Source organism: Malaclemys terrapin, chromosome 1, assembly GCF_027887155.1.
Source record: "Malaclemys terrapin pileata isolate rMalTer1 chromosome 1, rMalTer1.hap1, whole genome shotgun sequence".
Taxonomy (NCBI): domain Eukaryota; kingdom Metazoa; phylum Chordata; order Testudines; family Emydidae; genus Malaclemys; species Malaclemys terrapin.
This window is the reverse complement of record NC_071505.1, coordinates 45,761,900-45,786,362: the sequence shown is the minus strand read 5'-3', so window position 1 is coordinate 45,786,362 and position 24,463 is coordinate 45,761,900. Positions and strand designations below refer to the sequence as shown.

At 43.6% G+C, this 24,463-nt stretch overlaps 1 protein-coding gene across 9 annotated transcripts in view; it reads right to left on the bottom strand.

The window, feature by feature from the left end:
• Window positions 1–24,463, bottom strand: part of ANKRD26 (ankyrin repeat domain containing 26) — a 171,412-nt gene that overhangs the window by 24,740 nt on the left and 122,209 nt on the right. For 8 of the 9 annotated variants that reach the window (XM_054023494.1, XM_054023501.1, XM_054023508.1 and 5 more), the window contains 5 exons: window positions 23,949–24,061; window positions 23,353–23,494; window positions 19,641–19,931; window positions 17,512–17,747; window positions 7,102–7,348 (listed from right to left, as the gene is read on the bottom strand). In XM_054023494.1, coding sequence (XP_053879469.1) covers window positions 7,102–7,348; window positions 17,512–17,747; window positions 19,641–19,931; window positions 23,353–23,494; window positions 23,949–24,061 — 1,029 coding nt within the window. Of the gene's footprint in view, window positions 1–7,101; window positions 7,349–17,511; window positions 17,748–19,640; window positions 19,932–23,352; window positions 23,495–23,948; window positions 24,062–24,463 lie in introns of those variants that run through there. The other variant, XM_054023557.1, reaches the window with a different exon arrangement.

The window sequence follows — 24,463 nt, the reverse complement described above, 5'->3', positions numbered from 1 at the left end:
GACTCTGAATTAGCAAGGACAGAGGGCAGGTTGTGGAATCTGTGTGGACAATACATCTTGAAGAACCTCACTTACCGACTGTAAAGTTAAATAACCTCTTTTTTTGAGTGACTGTCCACACAGATTTCACTGCTGGTGATAAGTAGGGTCGTCGATTAATTGCAGTTAACTCGTGCGATTAACTCAAAAAAATTAATTGCAATTAATCACAGTTTTTATCGCGGTGTTAAACTATAGAATGCCAATTGAAATGTATTAAATATTTGTGGATGTTTTTCTACATTTTCAAATATATTGTTTTCAATTACTAACACAGAATACAAAGTGTACAGTGCTCATTTTATATTATCATTTTTTATGACAAATATTTGCACTGTAAAAATGATAAAAAATAATATTTTTCAGTTCAGCTCATACACGTACGGTAGTGCAATCTCTATCGTCAGGGCAACTTACAAATGTAGATGTTTTTGCTTCATAACTGCACTCAAAAACAAAACAATGTAACACTTTAGAGCCTGAGTGGACTTGCCGCCTCTGAAGTTTTATATTGTTTTATTTTTGAATGCAGGTTTTTTTGGTACATAATTCTATATGTGTAAGTTCAACTTTCATGATAAAGAGATTACGCTACAGAACTTGTATTAGGTGAATTGAAAAATACTATTTCTTTTGATTTTTACAGTGCAAATTTTCGTAATCAAAAATAAATATAAAAGTGAGCACTGTACACTTTGTACTCTGTGTTGTAACTGAAATCAATATATTTGAAAATGTAGAAAGCACCCAAAAATATTTAAATAAATGGTATTCTATTATTGTTTAACAGCGTGATTAATCGTGATTAGTTTTTTTTAATCGCTTGACAGCACTAGTGATAAGCAAGCAATATCCTGGGCCCAGATATATGTAAAGGAGTCCTATTTAAGTACTGATTGAAGAATCACCTAACCAAAGCTTGCACCTGATCAAGAGGCGTGAGTGGTAAAAGTATGGACTGAACGCCATATAGCTCCTCTACATATCTCAGTCAATGGGACTGTTAAAAGAGGCAGTGTAGGCCCGCTGGACTCAAATCAAATGAGACCAGATGTGTCTGGGGTAATATTCTTTAATAACGCATACCAAGTATGTATATTCAAAATCCATTTAGACAATCTCTGCAAGGATATTTGTTGTCCCCTCATCTGTTCTACAAACAGTCTTAGTGAAGCTCTAATCAATCAGTCTAGTCCTGTCCAGATAAAAAGACTGCACTAACTACATCCAGTGTGTAAAGGTTTGCTTCAGCAGGTGAAAAATGAGGTTTGGGGAAAAAGACTGGCAGATGAAGAGACTCATTAACGTGGAAGTCTAAGACTACCTTAGGCAGGAACTTCAGATGAGGCCTAAGAGTGACTTTTTCCTTGTGAATGATGGTATAAAGAGGGCCTGCTATAAAGGCCTGAATCACCCATATCCTTCTGGACAGGGGCATGGACACTGGGAAGGCCACATCTTCACTGAGATGTGATGGAAGGGGCAAGTAATCATGGTCTTAAAGGAGGAACCCATTAAAACCAGACACTGCAATCAGATCGCAAGGGACAGGGACTGGTGGAAAAGCTTGGATCAGTCCTTTCTGAAATTTTTCCACAGTGGAGAAACAAAATATTATGTAGCCTTGTATTGGGGGACAATTTGCTGAGATTGCAGCCAACTGGACTCCAATTAAGCGCAGGGATAGTCCTGACTGCTTTAACAAGAGCAAATAATCTATTACTGGAACTGTTGTCTATAGAGGTGAGCAGTGATGTTGTTCAGCCCAAACAAACAATTGTTTCCATTTGGACTAGTAAGTTTTCCTTGCTGAAGGCTTTATGTTTCTGAAGCAAGATGAGTAGGATTGCTGCAAAACAGCTCCTCTCTGTAGGTGTCAGTCAACCGGACTCCAAACTGCCAGGTGCAGGGACTATGGGTCTGGATGGAGGACCTGGGTATTGTTCTGGGACAGTAGGTTGGGTAAAACCAGTTAGGTGATTGGCTTCTGAACAGACAGTTCAATCAGGTCCAAATAAAACAACTGCCTGGATTAAGCTGCGCTATCATGGTAATAGTTTTATCTCAGCTTCCTAGCACGCTGGGGATCATGTGTATTGGTGGAAATGCATACATCACCCCTGGTGTCCAAGGGATGAGAAAGGTATCTGTGAGGATCCCAGACTCCTGCCTTTTCTGGAGCAAAATCTTGGACATTTGTTGTGTGGCATATAGCAAACAGGTCTACTGTCAGAGACCCTCATCTGTGCAAGATAGCCTAGAGAGTCAAACACTTGAGGCACCACTCAAAAATCTCCAAGAGTCCTCTGTTGGGGCAGACTACCAGCATGTTTTGATGCCCCAGAAGATGAATAGTTACTGGGATAACATGATGCTGAATGCTCCAGATCCATAGAAGTATGAATTCCTGGCACAGAGGGGATGACCTGGCTTCTCCTTGCCTGTTGATGTAACACTTTGCAATGGTGTTCTTGGTAAGCACTTGAAAGGCCCTGAAAGAGAGGCAGAAAGGGCCTTGCATGCCAAACAAATTGCTCTGAGTTTTAGCATAGCGATGTGGAGGAAGGATTCAGGAGCTGACCATTTCTGTTGAATCTGAAGTTGATTCAGGTGTGCTCCCTACCCTTATGTGGAGGTGTCCATGACTAATCTTTCATGGAAGGGATGTGGAAAATGGAACTTTCCAACATATTTATTTTGCTTGTGCCCACCGATCGAATGATCACAGGACTTCTGTGGGGCCCTTCTTGTCCATGCTGCATTGAGCAGATACACTGCTTTCAACCACACTTCAAGTGGACAAAAGTGAAGCGTGGCAAAATCTTTATACAAGTTCTCACTTGTGTTATGAAATGCACCTGGAACTGCTATACGATGTCTGATCTCTGTTGAGGTTGGCATGTCTTTGCTAACCTGGAATCTAAACATTGCCTCCATTAATTCGATGCACTGTGTTGGAGTTAGTGTGGATTTGTTTTTGTTGACCATTGAGTCCCAGGGGGCTGAAGAGAGCTAGAGTTTTTTATATGGAATAGGTGACTTGTTGAAGGGATTGATTAATGTGGAAGTCAGATGAAGCCGAAGGGTGACTAAGATATTTTTTGTGATACTCCCAGCACAATGTGAAAGTAGCTGTGAACCAGTCCATGGAATCCAAAGAGGGGGTAACACAGGCTACGGTGACCATCCTGAATTTGAAACATTGAACAAAAGGACTGAGATGTTGAAGATCCAGGTGGGGTCTCCATGCCTCCTCCTTCTTTGGGATCAAGAAGTAGTGGGAGTAGAGCGCTTTTCCTTTGAATCCTTAAGGAACTTCCTCCACTATTCCCAGTGTTAAATTTCTTGTCTTAGAAGTGTCTTGTGAGAGGGATCTCTGAGGAGGGATGGGAAGGGTGGGGAGGAGATTGTAACAGCTTGAAACTGGATGGGATACACCTTGTTCACTATCTTGAGGACCGACTGGTCTGAAGTAATCCCAGCCCAACCTTCTCTGAAATAAAATAGGTGGTTGCCAACATGAATAGAAGGGAGTCGATATACAGGTGGTCCAGCTGGGCTCTCGACATTGCTTTCAGAGATGTTTTGTGACCAACTGTCCCTGCTGCAAGGTGCCAAAGAAGAGCTCAAGGAATGTCATTGGTGAAAACATTGCCTCTTCCTTGATGGCTATGAAGTGCGTTGTTGAGGATAGCACTGCTGCTGTATTTATGCAAGGACCACTGACAACATTGTTTTCTTACCTCTAGCTGGAACACCTAAGCCCCAGTGACTGGAGGGTTGTCCTCTGTATCGTTAAGAAAGTGCAATGCCCCATCAGTGTCACTGTTGAACAGTTAATTACCTGGGAAGGGTAGATCCTGTATGGTCACTTAGACTTCATGAGGGATACCAGGTGTCTACAGCCAGGACGACCTTCTCATTGTCACAGCCATAGCTGTGGTTCTAGCTGCCATATCTGATGTATCAAGCACTGCTTAGAGCAATGTTCTAGCAGTGAACTGTCCATCTGTCATGGTTGACCTTAACCTTCCTGGTATTCACAGGGGATCTTGTATGTTAAGGTGGAGAGCCTGTCCCGTAACAGGGCATCATACTTGGAAAGAAGTGCTTGATAACTGGCAACTCATAGTTAACGATTCGCTGAGAAGTATATTTTTTTTGTCTGAAAAGATCTAATTTCTTTGTCTCTTTCTGGGATTGGATTTGGACTGTTTAGATTTCTCATGAACAGCCTGGACAATCACGGTACTGAGGGTGGGATTCTAAAAAGTATTTGTGCCCATTAGCTGGCACCTGGTATCTCCTGTTCATGCACTTGGAAGTTGTGGGGGGAATGGATGCAGGAGTGTCCCAGATGACCTTTGTTGGTTCCAAATGCCCTAAATTAATAGATAAAGTCATTTTGCCTAAGAATGATGGGTGGAGAAGGGCTAACAGCTTATGTTGCTTTTCTTGGATTATCTCTAATAGGATATCCAATGTTTCTGCTAGTCTCAACAGTTCCTGAAAAACTTTTAACTACACTGAAGAGGATGTAAGAGGAGGGTTGGTCATTTCATCAGCAGGTGAGGAGAACATAGCTAGAGGTTGTGAGTGGTCAGAGGAGAGATCATCTCTACTGAGGTCTTGCTCTCCTTTTAGCAACTGACGATGTCTGAGAGTGGGTACTAGGGCAGGCTCAATCTGCTGTGCAGGCAAGGATGGTCTTGGTCTGAAGACCACGGAGGAAGCTGGTTTCCTGACATAAGGGTTGATACTGCATGGAGACCAGTAAAGCCAGTGTTGGTAGGAGTGTTGAGGAGGACACATGGGATGGGAGAGTACCAGCTTAGAAGTTCCCTTATCAATTCAGAATACTTGTGGGGGCCTCTCAGGGGGTTCCTTCCTCGACTGTATGTCCATGTCCCACTGGGTTATCTAAAGGAGGTATGGGTCACATTCAGATGGGGAAGGTCTGCTGTATTCCTTAGAGGAACTCACCTTTTCAGTCTCTTCCATCCGTGGAGCACACTGGCCTGATCTGTGGATGGTACTGAGAGATCACCAGAGTCCCCGGTTTGGTTTATCCCTCTCTTGGCCTGTCCAATATCAGGGATTCCAAAATTGGTCCCACAGCTGTCAGCCAGCTCTGAGAAATGTCTCAATTTCAAAGAGGCCTGTGTTGGTACCAATGCATTTGTCAGTGCCATAGAAAGTGCTGGCGCCATCGTTATGGTGCTGATGTATTCCTCACCAGTTTTCTTGGTGCTGCTGCCATTGGTATGGACCTATCCAGTGCCAGAGAGGAGTCTGCCGTCTGAGTGGTATCAGAAGTGGCAAAGTGCTTACTGTGTGAAGTGACTGGCTTTGATGTACTTGGGTGAGGCTCAGCCTCAAGGGAATAGAGTGTCAGAGCCTCAGGTGAGGACTTGAGTCTTCTGACTGGGTAGGAAGTTTTGTACATTCCTTGGTCCAAGGAGCAGTGCTCCTTATGGTCCCTCTCCTAGGTCAATACAGGAGGAGTGGGTATTCTGAGTGTTCTGTGAGCTTCGGATGACATCATAACTTGCTGGAGTGTGTGTGACTGACTGGATGGAGTAGGTCTCTCAGGTCACTTGCCAGGATCTGAAGATGCCTGCACAGACGTCTCCAGGAGATGCAGCTTCAGGGTACTCAGAGATATTTGTGTACCAAGTATCACTCGGCTACGTGTCCTTCTCTTATACCTAAGAGGCATCTTGAATGTCCATCACTGATGGACACTGCTGTCTTGCAGGACGGGCAAATCTTGAATCCTGGGGACTTGTCTTCAGCCATTCTGAGCCTGTGTATGTGGGATGAGGGGAGAAGTGTCTAGCTCTTACACAGAGAGGTTGGGGGTGTGTGTTTGCAAGAAATCTGATATTAAGTAAAAACTTTTTTTCCCCCAATAGTGTTAACTAAGCTTATGTAAGCTACCAACTAAATATCTAGACAACAATAGCTCCAAATACTCTCTGTAAATGAAGAGAAGTGGACACCATAGGGTTCAATTTTGTAGCCACAAGCAGTAAGAAGGAATTGAGAGGTAGTTGAGGCTGCCCTGCCCCTTTTATCCTCAGCTATAGTGGCTGCAAGGGCTCCCAGGCTGCAGGCATGGCCCCAATAGACACTGCTACTGAAAAACAATCCAATCTTGCGTGCATGGAATGCATGCACACTCAAAGTAGAATTTGTGTTGACAGTAACTTGAAGAACAATTAGTTTTACCTTTTAATTATTATTTATTATTCATATTCCAGTGGAAGAAGAAATCAGGCAATAATACAGTACATATATGGTATCATTTATCTTGCCATATTATACTACTCTTCAACCTGAGACAGCCCAAAGAGACTAAGATAAGGAGTTATTAAAAAGTAAATCTTTACTGTGCATGGCATAAATTCCTCACCATGGGATGTATACTAAATACAAACAACCCCATTGTACAGCATTCTTTTTTAACGGGGCCCAAGTGGCCAATATTCATGTGCCAAGTCACTTGCCACAGAGTGGAGCCCTATGAAGCATGTATATGGCATAAACATTAGGAAGGTAACAGAGGAATGCAAAAGTACCGTTAACTAATACTTGTTCTTCAGAATTTTTGTACACCTCTTTTTAATTAAAGCTAGCAAGTTTGAACATCATGAGCTTTTTATCTGCACCCTTTCATAATACAAATGATCTTTCTATGTAAATACATAATATGCACCTGTGTTAGGAGTTTCCTGCAGCCTAGGACAAATATTCTTAAGATTTTTTTCTTCTTCTTGTTAAATGTTAATTGTCAGATATTGTGTCTTGTGTGCATGCTTATTTGCAAACAGATCCATATGGCCCACTGAATGCAAGTACTATAGTCTCTCTTTTCCCTCTAAAATTATATATTTATTTATTTTCATGATTAATTATTTTGGTTTTTACACTATTGGGTTACAAGCATTGGGATATATATTTTGCATTTAAAATGAATGCTCATTAATAAAACTAAGCCAGATTATGGTTTTAACCTAAATTATATAAAAATAATTTAGAATGATATCGATAATTGCTCACCTTAGCCAGATAAGCTTCCACTCTGTTTTTTGAAGATAATGCATTTCCAGTTGGGTTTATGAAACTTCCTCCAAGACCAAGACTTCTATTTAGTGTTAAATTATTGCCAAGATTGCCAAGCTGAGTTGTATCCAGGACTGGACTTGCAGCAAGACTTCCATTTACAATGCTGTTAGCAATTAAAGATTTGCTCCTGTGGCGCTCATGAAGGAGTTTAGCATTGGCCTCTGCTATCCTTTCATTAGCTCTGTGAAAAATACAGATGTAGTTTTTACTCACACTTTCACAGCTAAATGTTATCATCCAAATTTCAAGCTATTTTTATTATATTTCTATAACTGTAAATAATTAAGGATATTAGCAATGAAGAATTACTCAATTCCCTCTATCAGAGGGGTAGCCATGTTAGTCTGTATCCACAAAAACGAGGAGTACTTGTGGCACCTTAAAGACTAACAGATTTATTTGGGCATAAGCTTTAGTGGGTAAAAAACCCACTTCTTCAGGCCTGGTCTACACTAGGCGTTTATGTCGAAGTTAGCGCCGTTACATCGAATTAACCCTGCACCCGTCCACACCGCGAAGGTATTTAGTTCGACATAGAGGTCTCTTTAATTCGACTTCTGTACTCCTCCCCGACGAGGGGAGTAGCGCTAAATTAGACATGGCCATGTCGAATTACGCTAGGTGTGGATGGAAATCGACGCTAATAGCTCCGGGAGCTATCCCACAGTGCACCACTCTGTTGACGCTCTGGACAGCAGTACGAGCTCGGATGCTCTGAACTGCCACACAGGAAAAGCCCCGGGAAAATTTGAATTTGAATTCCTTTTCCTGTCTGGCCAGTTTGAATCTCATTTCCTGTCTGGACATCGTGGCGAGCTCAGCAGCACTGGCAACGATGCAGAGCTCTCCAGCAGTGATGGCCGTGCAATCTCAGAATAGAAAGAGGGCCCCAGCATGGACTGATCGGGAAGTCTTGGATCTCATCGCTGTGTGGGGCGATGAGTCCGTGCTTTCCGAGCTGCGATCCAAAAGACGGAATGCAAAGATCTACGAGAAGATCTCTAAAGACATGGCAGAGAGAGGATACAGCCGGGATGTAACGCAGTGCCGCGTGAAAATCAAGGAGCTGAGACAAGGCTACCAGAAGACCAAAGAGGCAAACGGACGCTCCGGATCCCATCCCCAGACATCCCGTTTCTACGAGGCACTGCATTCCATCCTCGGTGCGGCCGCCACCACTACCCCACCAGTGACCGTGGACTCTGAGGATGGGATAGTGTCCACGGCTGGATCCTCGGACATGTTAGCGGACGGGGAAGATGAGGAAGGAGATGAGGAGGACGAGGCAGTCGACAGCGCTCACAACGCTGATTTCCCCGACAGCCAGGATCTCTTCATCACCCTTACAGAGATCCCCTACCAACCCTCCCCAGCCGTTACCCCGGACACAGAATCTGGGGAAGGATCAGCCAGTAAGTGTTGTAAAAATCTAAACATTTATTTGTAACAGAACAGGAATATTAACAATTTAAAAAATGGGTTTCTCATGATTAGTTTGATTAGCTTAACGATTCAGTCATGGGCAGTGCAACTATTGAAAAAAAATCTAGCAATGTCCGGTTTTGCATGATTGTCCTGCCCAAGCCGCTCTACTGGTTAGTCACTGCTACAGCAGCTACAGTAAAATGCAGTCTATATGTCCGGGGATGGAGCAGAAATCCTCCTGTGACATCTCGAGGAAGCTCTCCTGGAGGTAATTGGAAATCCGCTGCATTAGGTTCTTGGGGAGAGCGGCCTTATTGGGTCCTCCGTAGTAGGACACGTTGCCACGCCACGAGACTATCAAGTACTCTGGAATCATTGCTCTGCACAGCATGGCGGCATACGGCCCTGGTCTTTGCAGGCTTTCCCGGAGCATTCTCTCTTTCTCGCTGTCAGAGATCCTCATGAGGGTGATGTCGCTCATGATGACCTGCTTTGAATGAGGTAGGGGAATGTTAGTGTTGGGACTGCTTTGCCGTTCCTTTACAGAACTGTAACCGCTGGTTTGCAGCCACGCGGTGGAGGCGGGAGAGGGGCAGCCGAAAGGGATCGTTCCCGGGGACAGCCGCGAGGGTGTGGGACAGGAGCAGACTTCCTGCTTGCCGAATTGCTGGCAGCAGGGACCGACATTGATTTCAATGTGAAATGAGGCCATTGCTAATATTAAAGTTTTAAGCTGCCACAAGTCTACGGCTTACCATGTCTGCCTGCAACAGAAATTCCGTTCTCCTGAGAGGCTTCTCAAATGTGCTGTAGAAGACCCCAGGCACTGAATGCGAAGGCCGAGAATTCGACCTTGTGCTGAGTGCGCATGTGAGAGGTGCTGTGCATGGTCTTGTTAACAGAGAAAGACTATGTTCTTTGTTCACAACTACATTTATCTTTCTGAGGAATTCACTCCCTTTTTCCCATTCCCACAGCCCCATCTGCGACTGTCTCACAACCTAGCCTGTCATCACACTCCCAGAGGCTAGCGCGGATTAGGCATAAGAAGAAGAGGACACGGGAGGACATGTTCTCGGAGCTTATAGCCTGCTCCAGAGCCCAGGCAGCACAGCAGACCCAGTGGCGGGAGAACTTGACCCGAATGCACCAAGCCAACATGGATCGGGAGGAGAGGTGGCGTCAGGAAGACCAGCAGGCGACTCAAACCCTGCTTGGACTAATGAGGGAGCAAACGGACACGCTCCGGCGCCTTGTGGATGTTCTGCAGGAACGGAGGCAGGAGGACAGAGCCCCGCTGCAGTCCATCTCTAACCGCCCTCCCCCGCCACCAAGTCCCATACTCCCCTCACCCAAAGTGCACAGAAGGAGAGGCGGCAGAGTCCCTGCTAACTCTCACTCCACCCCTGCAGAGAGCTCGAGCAGCAGAAGGCTCTCATTCCCCAAAATTTGACAAGTTCTTTCCTTCCCGCCTGACACAAGCCCCCGTCCAAGTTTCACTTTCCCAGTTCCATGTTTGGTTGATAATAAAAAATACGTTTCTGTTAACTACTGTTTCCATCATGTTCTTTTGCAGGAGGGGGGGATAGGGGGTTGGTAATTCGACAGGACAGTCACCTTTGGCAGGGTATATAGTCGGGGGCAGGCACAGCAGCAGGGCACATACATAGTGCAGTGATGCAGTGACTAGTTACCCTGGTTAGTCTGGGAGGTTGTTTTCATGTTATGTGGTGGGGGGTGGGTTGCTCTGTGACTTTGTGGCAGGGGAGGGCAGTTACAGATCTTAAGCGGCGGTCCTTAGGCAGGATCACAGAGCCACACAGCAGGGGATCTGTAACCGTCCTCCCCCTGCCACAAAGTCACATAGACCCCCCCATACACACAGTCCCTATCAGGAGGGGTGACAGGCTCCGTTGAAACAACCATCCCACCGCAGCGGAGCCTGTCAATCCTTGAGTTTAGAAGCTGCATTCGCGCCACTACAGTACACCCGCTCCGCACCACAGTCTGCGTCCCAGTTTTAAAAAATTCCCGCGAATACAGTATTAAAGAAAACTGTCTGCTTTAACAAAGTAGAACTATTTTTATTTTGAAACGTGTGTTGGAAGTGGGGTGAAGGGGGTATGTAACTGGATAGGATAGTCAACATTAACTGGGCAAAGAAATGGGGGCAGGTTTAGCTTCTCAATACACAAACTTTAAAGTCACAGGTTACCCTGCTCACTCAGGAACTTTGCTTTCAAAGCCTCCCGGATGCACAGCGCTTCCCGCTGGTCTCTTCTAATCGCCCGGCTGTCTGGCTGTGAGTAATCAGCAGCCAGGCTATTTTCCTCAACCTCCCACCCCGCCATAAAGGTCTCCCCCTTGCTCTCACAGAGATTGTGGAGCACACAGCAAGCTGCAATAACAATGGGGATATTGGTTTCGCTGAGATCACAGCGAGTCAGTAAGCTTCTCCATCTCCCCTTGAGACGGCCAAAAGCACACTCCACCACCATTCTGCACTTGCTCAGCCGGTAGTTGAAGAGTTCTTTTTCAGTGTCCAGGGCGCCAGTATAGGGCTTCATGAGCCAGGGCATTAGCGGGTAGGCTGGGTCCCCGAGGATGACTATAGGCATCTCCACATCCCCAAGAGTTATTTTGTGGTCCGGGAAGTAAATACCTTGCTGCAGCCGTCTAAACAGACCAGAGTTCCTGAAAACACGAGCGTCATGAACCTTGCCCGGCCATCCCACGTAGATGTTGGTAAAACGTCCCCTGTGGTCCACCAGTGCTTGCAGCACCAGGGAAAAGTAGCCCTTTCTGTTAATGTACTGGCTGGCCTGGTGTTCCGGTGCCAGGATAGGGATGTGAGTTCCATCTATGGCCCCACCGCAGTTTGGGAATCCCATCGCTGCGAAGCCATCTATGATCGCCTCCACGTTTCCCAGGGTGACTACCTTTGGCAGCAGTACATCAACGATTGCCTTGGCTACTTGCATCACAACAACCCCCACGGTAGATTTGCCCACCCCAAACTGGTTCGCGACTGACCGGTAGCTGTCTGGCGTTGCAAGCTTCCACAGGGCTATGGCCACTCGCTTCTGGACAGTCAGGGCTGCTCGCATCCGGGTGTCATTGCGCTTCAGGGCAGGGGACAGCAACTCACAAAGTTCCAGGAAAGTTCCCTTCCGCATGCGAAAGTTTCGCAGCCACTGGGATTCATCCCAGACCTGCAGCACTATGCGGTCCCACCACTCAGTGCTTGTTTCCCGTGCCCAGAATCTCCTTTCGACGGCATCAACATGACCCATTGCCACCGTGATGTTCTCGGCGCTGGGTCCCCTGCTTTCTGAGAGGTCTGTGCTACTCTCAGACTTCAGGCCATCACCGCGTTGACGTAGCCTCCTCGCCTGACTTTTCTGCATCTGCCTCAGGGAAAGGTGTATGATAAGTTGCGAGGCGTTGAGAGCGGCCACAACTGCAGTGATGGTTGCAGCAGGCTCCATGCTCGCAGTGCTGTGGCGTCCGCGCTGTCACTGACTAGAAAAGTGCGCGAACTGATTTCCCGCCGGCGCTTTCAGGGAGGGAGGGCGGGAGTGATGGACGGATGACGACAGTTACCCAAAAGCACCCTGGACACCTTTTTTTTACCCAGAAGGCATTTGCGGCTCCACCCAGAATTCCAATGGGCAGCGGGGACTCCGGGAACTGTGGGATAGCTGACCACAGTGCACCACTTCCAATGTCGACGCTTTCCCCGTTAGTGTGGACTCACAAAGTCGAATTACTGTCCTTAGTGTGGACACACACGTTCGACTTTGCAATATCGATTCCAAAAATTCGATTTAAGTAAAATCGAACTACTCTCGTAGTGTAGACAAGGCCTCAGATGCATGGAGTCCCACGAAAGCTTATGCCCAAATAAATCTGTTAGTCTTTAAGGTGCCACCGGATGCCTTGTTGTTTTTGTCAATTCCCTCTGGAGTTTTCTAAGAACCAAATCCTGAAAGATTCTGAGTGCCTCTTGGGAATGAAGGGGAGTTAGAGATGCTCAGCACTTCTCAGAATTTGACCTCAAGACAATTTATCTTAGATAGTTGTAAGTCCCGATTACTATAATCTTTAATGTATTTATATTATCTCACAACACCCTGTGAGAAAGGAAAGTAATATTATTTCCATATTACATAAGGGGGAACTGAGGCCCAGAGAGAGTAAGCAATTTGCCCAAGATTACAGAAGAAATCTTTGGCAGAGCTGTGAACTGAACCCATTCTCCCAAATCCTAGGCTAGTACCCTAATAACTGGACTGTCCTTCCTCTCAATGTAGTTCCAATCCTGACAAGTACTGTTATAATGGGAGCTGAACTGATCCTAAACGCATCACCAGATCAGGCCTTTTTTCTATGGAGTGAGGCTGATAGGGTAAGAAAAAAAGAGATTACTTACCCTGAGCAGTAACTGCAGTTCTTTGAGGGGTGTTCTCCTGTGGGTGCTCCACGTCACATGTGCGTGCACCCCACGCATCTTTAATCTGAGATTTTCCATGAGCAGTGTGCATTTGGTCCATGCATGCACTGCTGATATCCTCATGCCCTGCAGCGAGGCTGCATGGGCAAAATGCCCTCAGTTTCTTCTTCACTGCTGCATCTCAGAAGGAAACTCCAAAGCAAAAGGGAAGGAGGGCGGGTAGTGGAGCACCCAAAGAGGGACACATTTAGAAGAACTACAGCTAATGCATAGGGTGAGTAACCTCTCTTTCTTCTTCAAGTAACGTCCCTATGGGTGCTCCACTTCAGATAACTCCCGAGCCGTATCCCCATAAGGAGGAGGAAGCTTCAGAATTGAGTCGAGCACAGAGGAAAGAACTGCATTGCCAACTGCTACATCAGCTCTAGAGGCACTGACTAAGGCATAATGCCTCGGGAAGGTATGTACCAAAGACCATGTAGCAGCTCTGCAGATCTCAGATACTGGGAAATTTTTAGGTAAAGCTATAGATATTGATTGTGACTTTGTTGAGAACCTTTAGATCTGTCTACAAACAAAATGAGCAATCTAGGAGATTTACAAAATGATTTAATCCTGTCTAGGTAGAAGGATAACACCCTCTTGACATCTTCAGTATGGAAGGCAGTCTCTAGATTGGAATTATGTGGTCTTGGAAAGAACACTGGCCTGTAAATGACCTGACTCACATGCAACTCAGAAGACAGTTTAGGAAGAAATCTGGTGTGTGGTCGTAAGGTAACTTTGTCCTTGCAGAATACTGTGAAAGGAGGGTCTACCATGAAGGCCCCATCTCTCCAACTCTGTGGGCTGAGGTAATAGTCACTAAGAAGGCTGTTTTCATGGACAAATTCAGTAAGGAGCATGTGACCATCAGTTCAAAAGGAGATTTCATGAGACTTTTAAGAGACAAATTAAGGTCCCAAACTGGGGTGGGGATTTTCACTGGAGGAAAGGGATTACCCAGACTTTTCATGAACTTTATGGTTGTAGGGTGAACAAACAGTGAGAACCCCCCAATAATGGTATGGAAAGTGGTTAAGGCAGTCAATTGAACCTTGAGAGAACTAAGTGATAGTCCCATTTGCTTTAGTTGTAGCAGGTATACTAGAACAAGAGGATACAAGGCAGTTTTGGGGACAGGATTCTGGAATTCACACCAGTGACTAAATCTTCTCCACTTTTTGAAGGTATTTCTGGTAGAATCTTTCCTATTTTATCTATTGTACTTCTGCAACACAGACCAACTCTAACCCCACAAACCATCAACGAGCCACGCCTTCAGGTGGAGAATGCTCAGATTACAATGCAGCAGTTGACTGACCCTGGGAGAGAAGTGATTAAAAGATTTATCACTGAACAAAGGGCTAGGCGAAACAGGTAGGAAACAGGCCTGCCTTGATCGTGTTGGGGCTATTAGGATAACTCTGCTCTTGTCCTGTCTGATTTTGTTCACAACTTTGAGAATGAGAAGCATTGGGGGAAACACATAAAACAATTTCTTCATCCAAGTGAGGAGAAAGGTGTCCCCCAATAAATTGTGAACTAAGCCCCTCCTTGAATAGAATAGATAGCATTTTTTGTTCATAGCTGTGGCAAAGAGGTCCACTTCTGGAAATCCTGGAGTCTGAAATATGCTGACAAAAACCTGGGAATCCAACTCCCATTTGTAGTCTTGGGCAAAACACTTGCTGAGAGTGTCAGCTGTGACATTCATTATTGAAATTCTGTGCAATGTTTTATACAGCAGTTCCATAACCTTATTGCTTCAGCGCAGAGAGAAGGGGATCTCGCTCCTTCTTGACGATTGATATATAACATACAGGCCACATTGCCTATCGTAACTTTGATAGACCTGTGTCTGATGAGAGGCAGAAAATGAAGGCAGGCATTTCTGACCACTCTGAGCTCCAACAGGTTGATGGGGGGTAGATTCTTAGGGTGACCATCTGCACTGTAACCTTAGAGCACTGAGGTGCGCCCTTCTCCATCCTAACAGAGATGCATCTGGAGTTATGGTTACCATTGGTGTCAGTTGGAGGAAGGGGATCCATACCCCTACATTGTGATGAACATTCCACCAGTCCAGGAAGTATCTGACTTATTGAGGAACTGACACCTGTTTGTCTAGGCTGTGTCTGTTTGGTAAGTAAACAGGTTTGAGCCACCACTGGAAACAGCAAAGGCACAATCTTGCATGTTCTGTCACAAAAGTGCAAGCTACCATGTGACCTAGAAGTTGAAGACTGTTTCTGACAGAAGTCTGGGGTTTCCTTTGAATATTTCTAACAAGGTTTGATAGTGTTGTGGATCTGTCCAAGTGAAGGAAGGCTCTGGATGCCAAGGAATACAGGGATACACCTATAAATTGTATGTTCTGAACAGGAGTCAGTGTGGATTGTCCCACTTTCAATTGAAGACCCAAGTCCAAGAACAAAAAGTGTTCTGTTTGGCAGACAACATTTCTTGGTATGACCAAACCTTGAGAAACAAATCGTCAAGGCATGGGGATACGGTAATGGGAATACTGTGATCGCCTGACGAAACAGGTAGGCAGCCACCACTGACAGAACCTTTGACAACACTCTTGGAACCGATCAGGGCTCTGGAGAACTGCTGCCAAATAGCTGCCCAGGAATCTCAATATAGCCATTGAGGACCATAAGGGGGAGGTGGGTGGTATCGAGGGTTGCTCCCATCAGGAGTTATGAGGTCCCAGGACATCTTCTGTCTCTTTGAGAAAGGGGGTTTATATATGGGTATGTAGGAGAACTCTAAACAGAGATCGATGATAATGAAGAGAAGTCTCCATCATCATTCTCTTCCTCCTCTAATGGGGGAGCTCCAAGCAAAAAGGGAAGTGACTGTACTGGGGATATATAAAGGTATGGAGATTGAGAGGTTCTTGGTACCTAGAGATGTTCGGTACTTGCCAGCAATGGGGACTCTGGTTCAGCAGTCACTGATAAGTCCTTCAGATACCTAATGTATTGCAGCACTGAGTGGAGCTGCGGCACTGAGTGCTGTTGCAGCGCCAACAGACTGGAATGCTTGTCCCTGCAGAATGTGATGATGGTTTTGAGTGATTCACAGGCAGTGCTGATGCAGACGGAGGCTTAGTCTTACATGATATTGAAAAGCTTGACATAGGTACCAGGAGAGGGATTAAGTCTGATGGTACCTATATTCTTCTGTGTTTTCTCTGATCATCTCCACTAGATGGTACTGGAGCCTTCTCAGAGCCAGGTCTACTCTTCAAGCTGCTGGATTTTCCTGACTGGTACTGGAGGAGCCCTTCACCTTTATGGTACCAAGCCTTGAGGGTGAAGTCTCTGAGGCTGCTGACCTGGTCGAAGAGCGAGGCTTTTTGAGATGGATCTCTTCAGAGGGGAAATAGAGCTTCTCTTTTTAGGATCTTTAGAGGAGGTCTCTGAGGCTTTCCCCTTTTCAGGAGAGTGTTGCACGAAAGTCAAAGGGGCGCCAGAGGGACTGATGTACGAGGTGCAGGGGTTCTTCTAACTTGGCTCCGAAGTGGGGAGAAGGGAGCACTCTTTCATTAACAGTCACAGCTTGAGTTTCCGGTTCTTCTGTGCCCTGGATTTGAGGGCTAACTGGAAGTTACACTTCTGTGGACCATGCAACTCTCCCAGGCAGTGAACCCACTTAGAGTGTCCATCGCTGATCAGGATAGCTTCTGTCCATGTGAGGCAACATTTAAACCCTGGTGAACCGGGCAGGCCCCTCACAGACAGGATTTTCCCAAAGGAAATAAAACAATCTTTCAATAACCAGTAACTAACTACTGTAGTACTACTAACAAATAAACTCAACTAAATAAACTCAGTAGAATAAACTCAGCAAGAACCTGAGGCAGGCACAATGTAGACATGCTAAGCTCCACCTCAGGCTGAGGCAGTTGAGAAAGAACAGAGGGCAGTTTGCCTGCGCAGCCTCATATAGCCTCAGTGTGGAGCATGAGGATAGCAGCAGCGCATGTGCTAGCAAAATGGACATTGCTGATGAAAATCTTTGATCAAAGACATGTGGGATGCAAGCGCACCTGAAGTGAAGCACCCATAGGAACACTACTCAAAGAACTGCAATTTCTCTTGCCTACTGTAAGTACAGGAGATTATTACAGACCAGCCAGAAGATATGCCTGTTAAAATCAAAAGAATTTTATAATATACTCTATAAAAATGAATGATATTTCTGCTACTGCAACAGCTACTTATAAAATATTGAAAGGAATTCATGTTACTCAGCCTTCCGGTTAGTTGTGAAAGTCTACTGCATCTACAGATACCTGCTCTTGGATTGATGCACATTATGGTGAGCAGGTTCAGGAGTGAGGCATTTTAGGAGGAAAGTTAATGAAGGAAAAATAATATTTTACCATTTGTTTTAAAATAAAGGTTTTGACTTACCTATCCAGTTTACTTGCTAGCGATTTTCTAATTTTTAATTCTTCCAAATAAAGATCTTTGTATCTTTCCAGTTCTGTCTGCGTAGACTGTTTTTGAAAGACACTGTCTTCTTGTGTATTTTTTATTCTAGCCAGTTCAGATTCTAGATCTCTAATTCTGTGCTCCAGTTGGTTTTTCAGTGAAGCATTATTAGTAGTTCTTATTTGTTCTAATGTCTCTTGGGAGGCTGCCTGCGTCTAAAGCAAATAATACAACGTTAATAAATTGGAAGAAAGAGGAATTTTTTCCCAGCAGTTAATCATATTCAATATAAGTACACTCTCTTATTCAGATAGGGAACTACTCTTCCTTAGTGCCATCAACCATACAGGGAGACATTTGAAGTCACTATGGTATAGAAAGATTTCAGCTTAGAAAGAAACTGTCCCTTATTAAGGATCTATTACATTAAAGTTAGCAGTACACAACTTTCAGTCTTATAGGACAACAGTCTAATTGACACTGATCCCCCTGCTGGAGCCAGAATCCCATGTGATCTATACACAGGTAGATAATACTTCCAGCATTGAAATAATAAATATGGAGTCAAAAAGAGGAGGTTACTTTGTAACTTTTGTTCTCTCAACATACTGTGTTCAGAACCACACTGTAGCAGTTAACATGCCTGGTCACTGACCATGGAACCATCAGTAATAATAGCTTGGAGGGGTAGGGGGAAGGGAAGGGGTGGCGTAGGTGAGGTAGACATATATCTTTTGAGCCCAACAATCTACTGGCCAAGGATATAAATAATCCATCCCCTTCGTCTTCCCTCAGTTCTTCTCTATCTACAGAAGCTCATGAACTGAACTCCAAAGAAGAGGGGAGGAGGGAAAATCAGTGTAGCTCTGCAAAATAAATATAAAGAACAAAAGCTACTTCGGTCAGTGTGATAGGATACTATACCTCTAAGGCCTTGGCTACACTTGCGAGTTACAGCGCTGTAAAACCTCCCCCAGCGCTGTAACTCACTCCCCATCCATACTGGCAGGGCACTTGCAGCGCTGTATCTCCCTGGGGTACACCGCTGCAGGTACTCCACCTCCCCGAGAAGCTTAAGAGATACAACGGAGTGGCTACAACTCTCCCCTGTGAGTGTGTACCAGGAATCAACCTGCAGCGCTGTACTGATCACCTTGTCAAGTGGCCAATCCTCTCCAATGTTGTGACCGGCTGCAGGAATGCAGAAGTGCCGGTTTCAAAGCTCGTACCACAGAGAAAAAGCAAACAGTTTGCTGTTTGCTTTGAGTGAGTGAATGAATGAGCAGGGGACCGGGAGTTCGGAACTTACAAAATAGAGTGCTGACACGCTCCAAAAAGCACTCTCTCCCCCCACACTCCCGTCACACTCCACCCCCCTGCCCCCCGTTTTGAAAAGCACATTGCAGCCACATGAATGCTGGGATAGCTGCCCATAATGCACCGCTCCCAACACAGCTGCAAATGTTGCAAGTGTGGCCACGCCACTGCGCTGTCAGCTGTCAGTGTGGACAGACTGCAGCGCTTTCCCTACTCAGCTGTATGAAGACAGGTTTACCTCACAGTGCTGTACAGCTGCAAGTGTAGCCAAGGCCTAAGAGTAAGGCAAGCTGAGCATCCCCTCCAGGGTAAAAATTGAGTCATGAGGGAAAATCAGTCTGGGGTAGGCTTTGGGATAGAATGACCCACAGGCACTACTGTAAGGGATTGTACTCAATTTTACTTCTCTTTGTATTTTTTTCTTCCTTCTATTGTATCTCTAGTTCCCTAACTACCAAACTGAAAACATATGGAAATACTATATACACCTCTACCTCAATATAACGCTGTTCTCGGGAGCCAAAAAATCTTACCGCGTTATAGGTGAAACCGCATTATATTGAACTTGCTTTGATCCACTGGAGTGCGCAGCCCTGCCCCCCCGGAGCACTGCTTTACCGCGTTATATCGGGTCGCGTTATATCGAGGTAAAGGTGTATTTAGCTTTTATGATAAAAACAAAGCACCTAAAATAAAACACTTAAAATATAAATTTCAACTTGGACATGAATATGGAATATAAAGCTTAAAGTACCAATATACAGCATAAAGTAAGTAGCAAATATATTAACCTGCAAAAATAGATTGACTTCTTCTAGTTTTTGTCTTATTTCTTGTCTAGCTCGTTCTTCAATCTCTCTTTTATACTGTTCTATTTGACTGTGGTCCATCATATTAGTTTCTACTTGATGTTTGAGATTAGCTACTTCTCCTTCCAGCTGCCATTTGCTCTTCTCCAACTTTTCATGATTCTTATGCAGTATTTTCATAGAAGACAACTGTTCTCGCAGATCACGATTTGTAGACTCTAACTGTGTAGATTTTTTTGACTCTATATCCAGCTTTTTGGACAGTTCATCTGTCTGTACACATTGAAAAAGTTTAAACTCAATTATCAAACAGGAGTTCAAAATTTCTCTAAATTCAATGAAAGTCAGTGAAAAAAAATCAAGATAATTTTACAAGTTCGTAATCTTGCATTTAAAATGAATATAAATCATTTAAAACTTAGTAAAAGCAGATCTTTTAAATTATTTTTCATAGAACAGCTTAAGTCCTCTTCTTTCTCAACCTATATATAGTAGTTTGCAGAAATACTTTAAAAAATAAAATCATTTAGGCCCCAAACCTACAATCATTTTACCCATGCATGGGACTATTCATATGCTCTAAAGTAAACAGGAGCATAAGAGATGGGGCCTTGTTATGTATCAAAAATGCTATGCAACCATTTAAAACTTATAAAATTGGATTGTAGGAAGCCTTTTATGCTAGCAGAGAAAGAATATGCTTATGGTAAATCAAAAGGTAGTTTGCATATAAGAATTTAAAAGACAATGTGAGATCTTGCAGTAGGATCTGAAACCTGAATAAAACTCACTGGAAAAAAACAGTTAATCTTTTCTGTCATTACTGCATATTTTATGGTTTCCTTATCCTTTTTAACATAAAAAAGGAAAATAGGAAAGTAAATACTGTGTAAAAATATGTAGACAGTATCAAACAGACCTTCTTATTCCAACTGTACTGATATGTATAAACATAACTGCATAGAAGGGAATATATAAAAATCCCCTTCCTTGATGTTCAAATATAATTTTTACATTTTAACTGCAACAAAGTCATACAAATACTACAATTTTTTTTTATAAAAATGCCCTGATGTGAAGGCACTCAAAGCACTAAATACATAATAAAAAAGTTACTTAATTTCTAAAACATAGTGCACTAGCAACAAAGCTACACTCATAAAATAAGGGGAACAGACTGTAATAAGTTTGGCCCTACGTAGGAAGGGTGGAAATGTTTCTAAATATAAGCCAGATAGGAATAATAAAAGCTACTTCTAGGACACACTTTCAGGTGTTTAAGAATAGGGCAAGATGGGCTGAGACAGCTGTTAAGGGGAAATAAGTTCCACTCCCTACAGGCCCACCTCATTGCCTGTTGACCTAAAATATGATGGTGGAATCCCTAAAATGCAGATGACATCAGAGCCTTAACATATGATAAGACTCAAGAAGATGGTCTGGAACAAAGCCAAGTATATTCAATGGCAAAAAACTATGTTAATGAAGGTTACTTGGGGCATGTCGTCCCCATGCAGAACACTGAGTTGAGCAAAACTCAAAACTTCTGAAAAACAGGAAATGCAGTTAAGGTTGTCCATGCAACCTTAACTTTGCTCTCTTTCAGAAATGCCCCCCTATGCCCTGTTAACACACATACCTTTACTTTAACACTCCCCAGTTGCTGAAATGTACAAGCGCTTCACTTCCTTTTACAACTCATTCACTCTCACCAACAGAATTTCATCTAACACTATAGATGGGGGGGAAGGTTGCCCACATCACCTTTGCTCTGTTCCACTGGAGATGGCAGCAACCAATGGGAACTATTTGCATGCAGACAGTGTTAGGCTTACCTAGGGCATTTATTACAAAGGACATTGTCAGCAGTGAGGGGCAATGTGAGAGGATTCTAATGTTTTAATTATGTTTAAGTGAAAGTGAGGGTTGAGATGATATCGTGTGAGTAAGCAGAAGGGAGTTGTAAAAGGCTGTGAAATAGGCTATGTCTACACTATGGACCTTACAGCTGTAGTGGTGTGTTTATGGGACACATTGGGCATTGCTGAATGAGGGCAGAGAAATGCTGCATGGGCTTAACTGTGCATTTCCTGGTTTTCAGAAGTTTGAGTTTTGCTCAACTCAACATTCTGAAAGGGGACAACATACCACCAGGAAAAGATACATTGTTGATAGGAGTTAGTAGTCATGTAAACAGTTGTTCATATCCCATCCTGCAGTTTGCATACTGACTCTACTCAGCATGTGTCAGCAATCCCTATACTGTGGTGTACTCCACACTTTGCCTCAAACTTCTCCAACCTTGTGGATGAGGAATCACGCAGAATCTACATGTTGGCACCCTGGGAGAACACATATTTCTCTTCCCTTAGCGGTCAAGTCACCTGCGCTCTCAGTTCTGTACTTCTGCACTATGTGTTTTAGGAAACACCACATTAATCTACTCCAAGATCAGGAAGTAGTCCTTTTCCCTCACCTCCCCAGAGACTAGTAAAATGAGAAAATCGTAAACAACTAATGCAAGGCTTGCCTATCATCCATCCTCACTGCCCACCACTCCTGTAACTGCAACCCCTCTTCTTGTCCCTGTTCTTCTTGCCAATCCACAAGTCCTCTGTCGTCAATTCCTCCCCACCCAAAACAACAAATATTTTGCTTAAATCAGCTACTGACTATTCTGCTGTGTTCACAGTAAACATCCCCATAAAATACGAACACATGATATTATAACAGACAACTTGCAGCAAGCAGCATGAGTTATTAGTTCTTTATTGCACTGGTGTACAAAGATTAGGACTAGAAACAACAGTGGAGGGCTGTTCACTGGTGCAATGGCATCAGCACATTCCCTCAAACTATCCAGACAAGCATAAAATGGTTGCATAGAAACCCTCTCACGGTTTCTTCTTTACTGGGACATGTACATTGTAATCCTTCCAGACTGCACAACTATGCAATTGAAGAAATGAACACTTTCTTAAATTCCCTAAAGACCTAGTGGATGCCGTCCACTATTGTAGATAATAACTGATCAATTGAGAACATTTTGAGCTGCATCACAGCAATAATTTTATCTCTGGCTCTGCGCAAAAAACCTGACCTAGTAACTTTTTAAAAAACTGCTATCTTTTTCAGAACTTGTATCTCTGGAACTACGGTCTCAAATGATCCCAAATGTGGTCACTAACCCTACAATGTATTCCCGCAAAGCAATGCGAATTTCAAGAAAATCTGTGCAAACATGCATATTTTAGAGCACTGTGAAATGTAATCCTTTAAGAAGGAAGGATAGAGGGATGATGGAGGGAAAGGGCCTCTCTACACATCCTCCTTTAGCACGGGAGTCTCTAAAAGATCTGAGGCATCCCATTCATCTCAATGTGTTCTTTTGAGTAGAATGAGAACATCCTATTGAGATGAATACAACCTGAAACAATAACTCTGAGATGTGTGAACTAGTCCATTTATGTCAGGGGTGTTCCCATTCCTCTCCTGAGTGCTTTTTAGAGCTTGTGAGATGCATGAGGATCTCATGAGGCTCTTCGGGTGAGGAGCTGATTGTTATTTCTTTACAATCTTTAACGAGAATAAAAACAACAAAAATCCCACTCAAAATGTAGCCACAACATTTATAGCAATTCTGAGAGGAATATACGAAGAATGAATGATGTGAGTTTCAAATATTAGAACCTACCTTTGTCCTTAATCTACTAACTTCATTGTCCATTTCAGAATATCTGTTCTTCAGTTCTCCCTGGAAACTAAACTGGGACACACACTCTCCAGTCTCATATTCCTTTAGTTTCTTCTTAGCTGTTTTTAGAAGTTTCTTCATTCTGCATAGTAAATACAGTAGAAAGACAAACAGACTTGTTTATGTATTTTTAGAAACCATAGCCAAGCCCCTCAAACCCATTTTTAACGTATTTGATAGACAAATCTGAGGAATCATCCTCTCAGTCTCAGAAATCATTTTTAGGGCAAACTTCTGGCTGCCCCTATGAGGATGTCTGTAGGTGTTTTATCTCCTTCCCTGCTCAAACAAGGTCCCTTTTTCTCCTTCCCTGCCTGAAGAGTTGCATGGCAGCCTGGCTTACCATACCTGCTTACTGCACTTTGCAACAGGTGTTCAATTACAAAAGCGAACAATACTAAAAGTTCGGCATTATACAAGCAATTTGTGAGGTCAGTTGTGCAATCATTTTTCAGTTAAAATTTAATTTTGTAAACGGAACAAAGTCACGTTTTAGTTTACTTGATATTTTCTTGAAAGTGCTGAAAAAACTGTACCCATTACATTCTTTTTGCAATTCACTGTTTCTCTTCATTTCTTGATCCAGCCGGACGTCCACTGATCGTTTTAACTCTACTAGCTTCTTCACTTTTTTTCTTTCACTCTCGAACTTTCAAAATGAAAAAACAAACAAAAAACAAACATATACACTTTACTACATATAGTATTAATAGAAGTCTTCATTTGCTATATATGATACATACTGGAAGCAGACCTTCACATTCCTTATAGAGAAGCTGGAATACATCTTTGTTTTAAAATTTTGATGTTTTAATATAAAATTCTATTAAACATACATTCATGGCCAATTAGGAAGCAGATACAACTGATGTTAAGTCTTGTTAACCTTATTAATTCACTGTTCATTATTATTAAATATTATTTATTTCAGTGTTGCTCACATTGTGATAGATGCTGTCCATGTACATATAAAGACACTCTTTGCATCGCCAATTAACTCATATTGAAACTCTACGGTTGTCATTAGCTGCTGTTCTTCCAGATGTAGAAA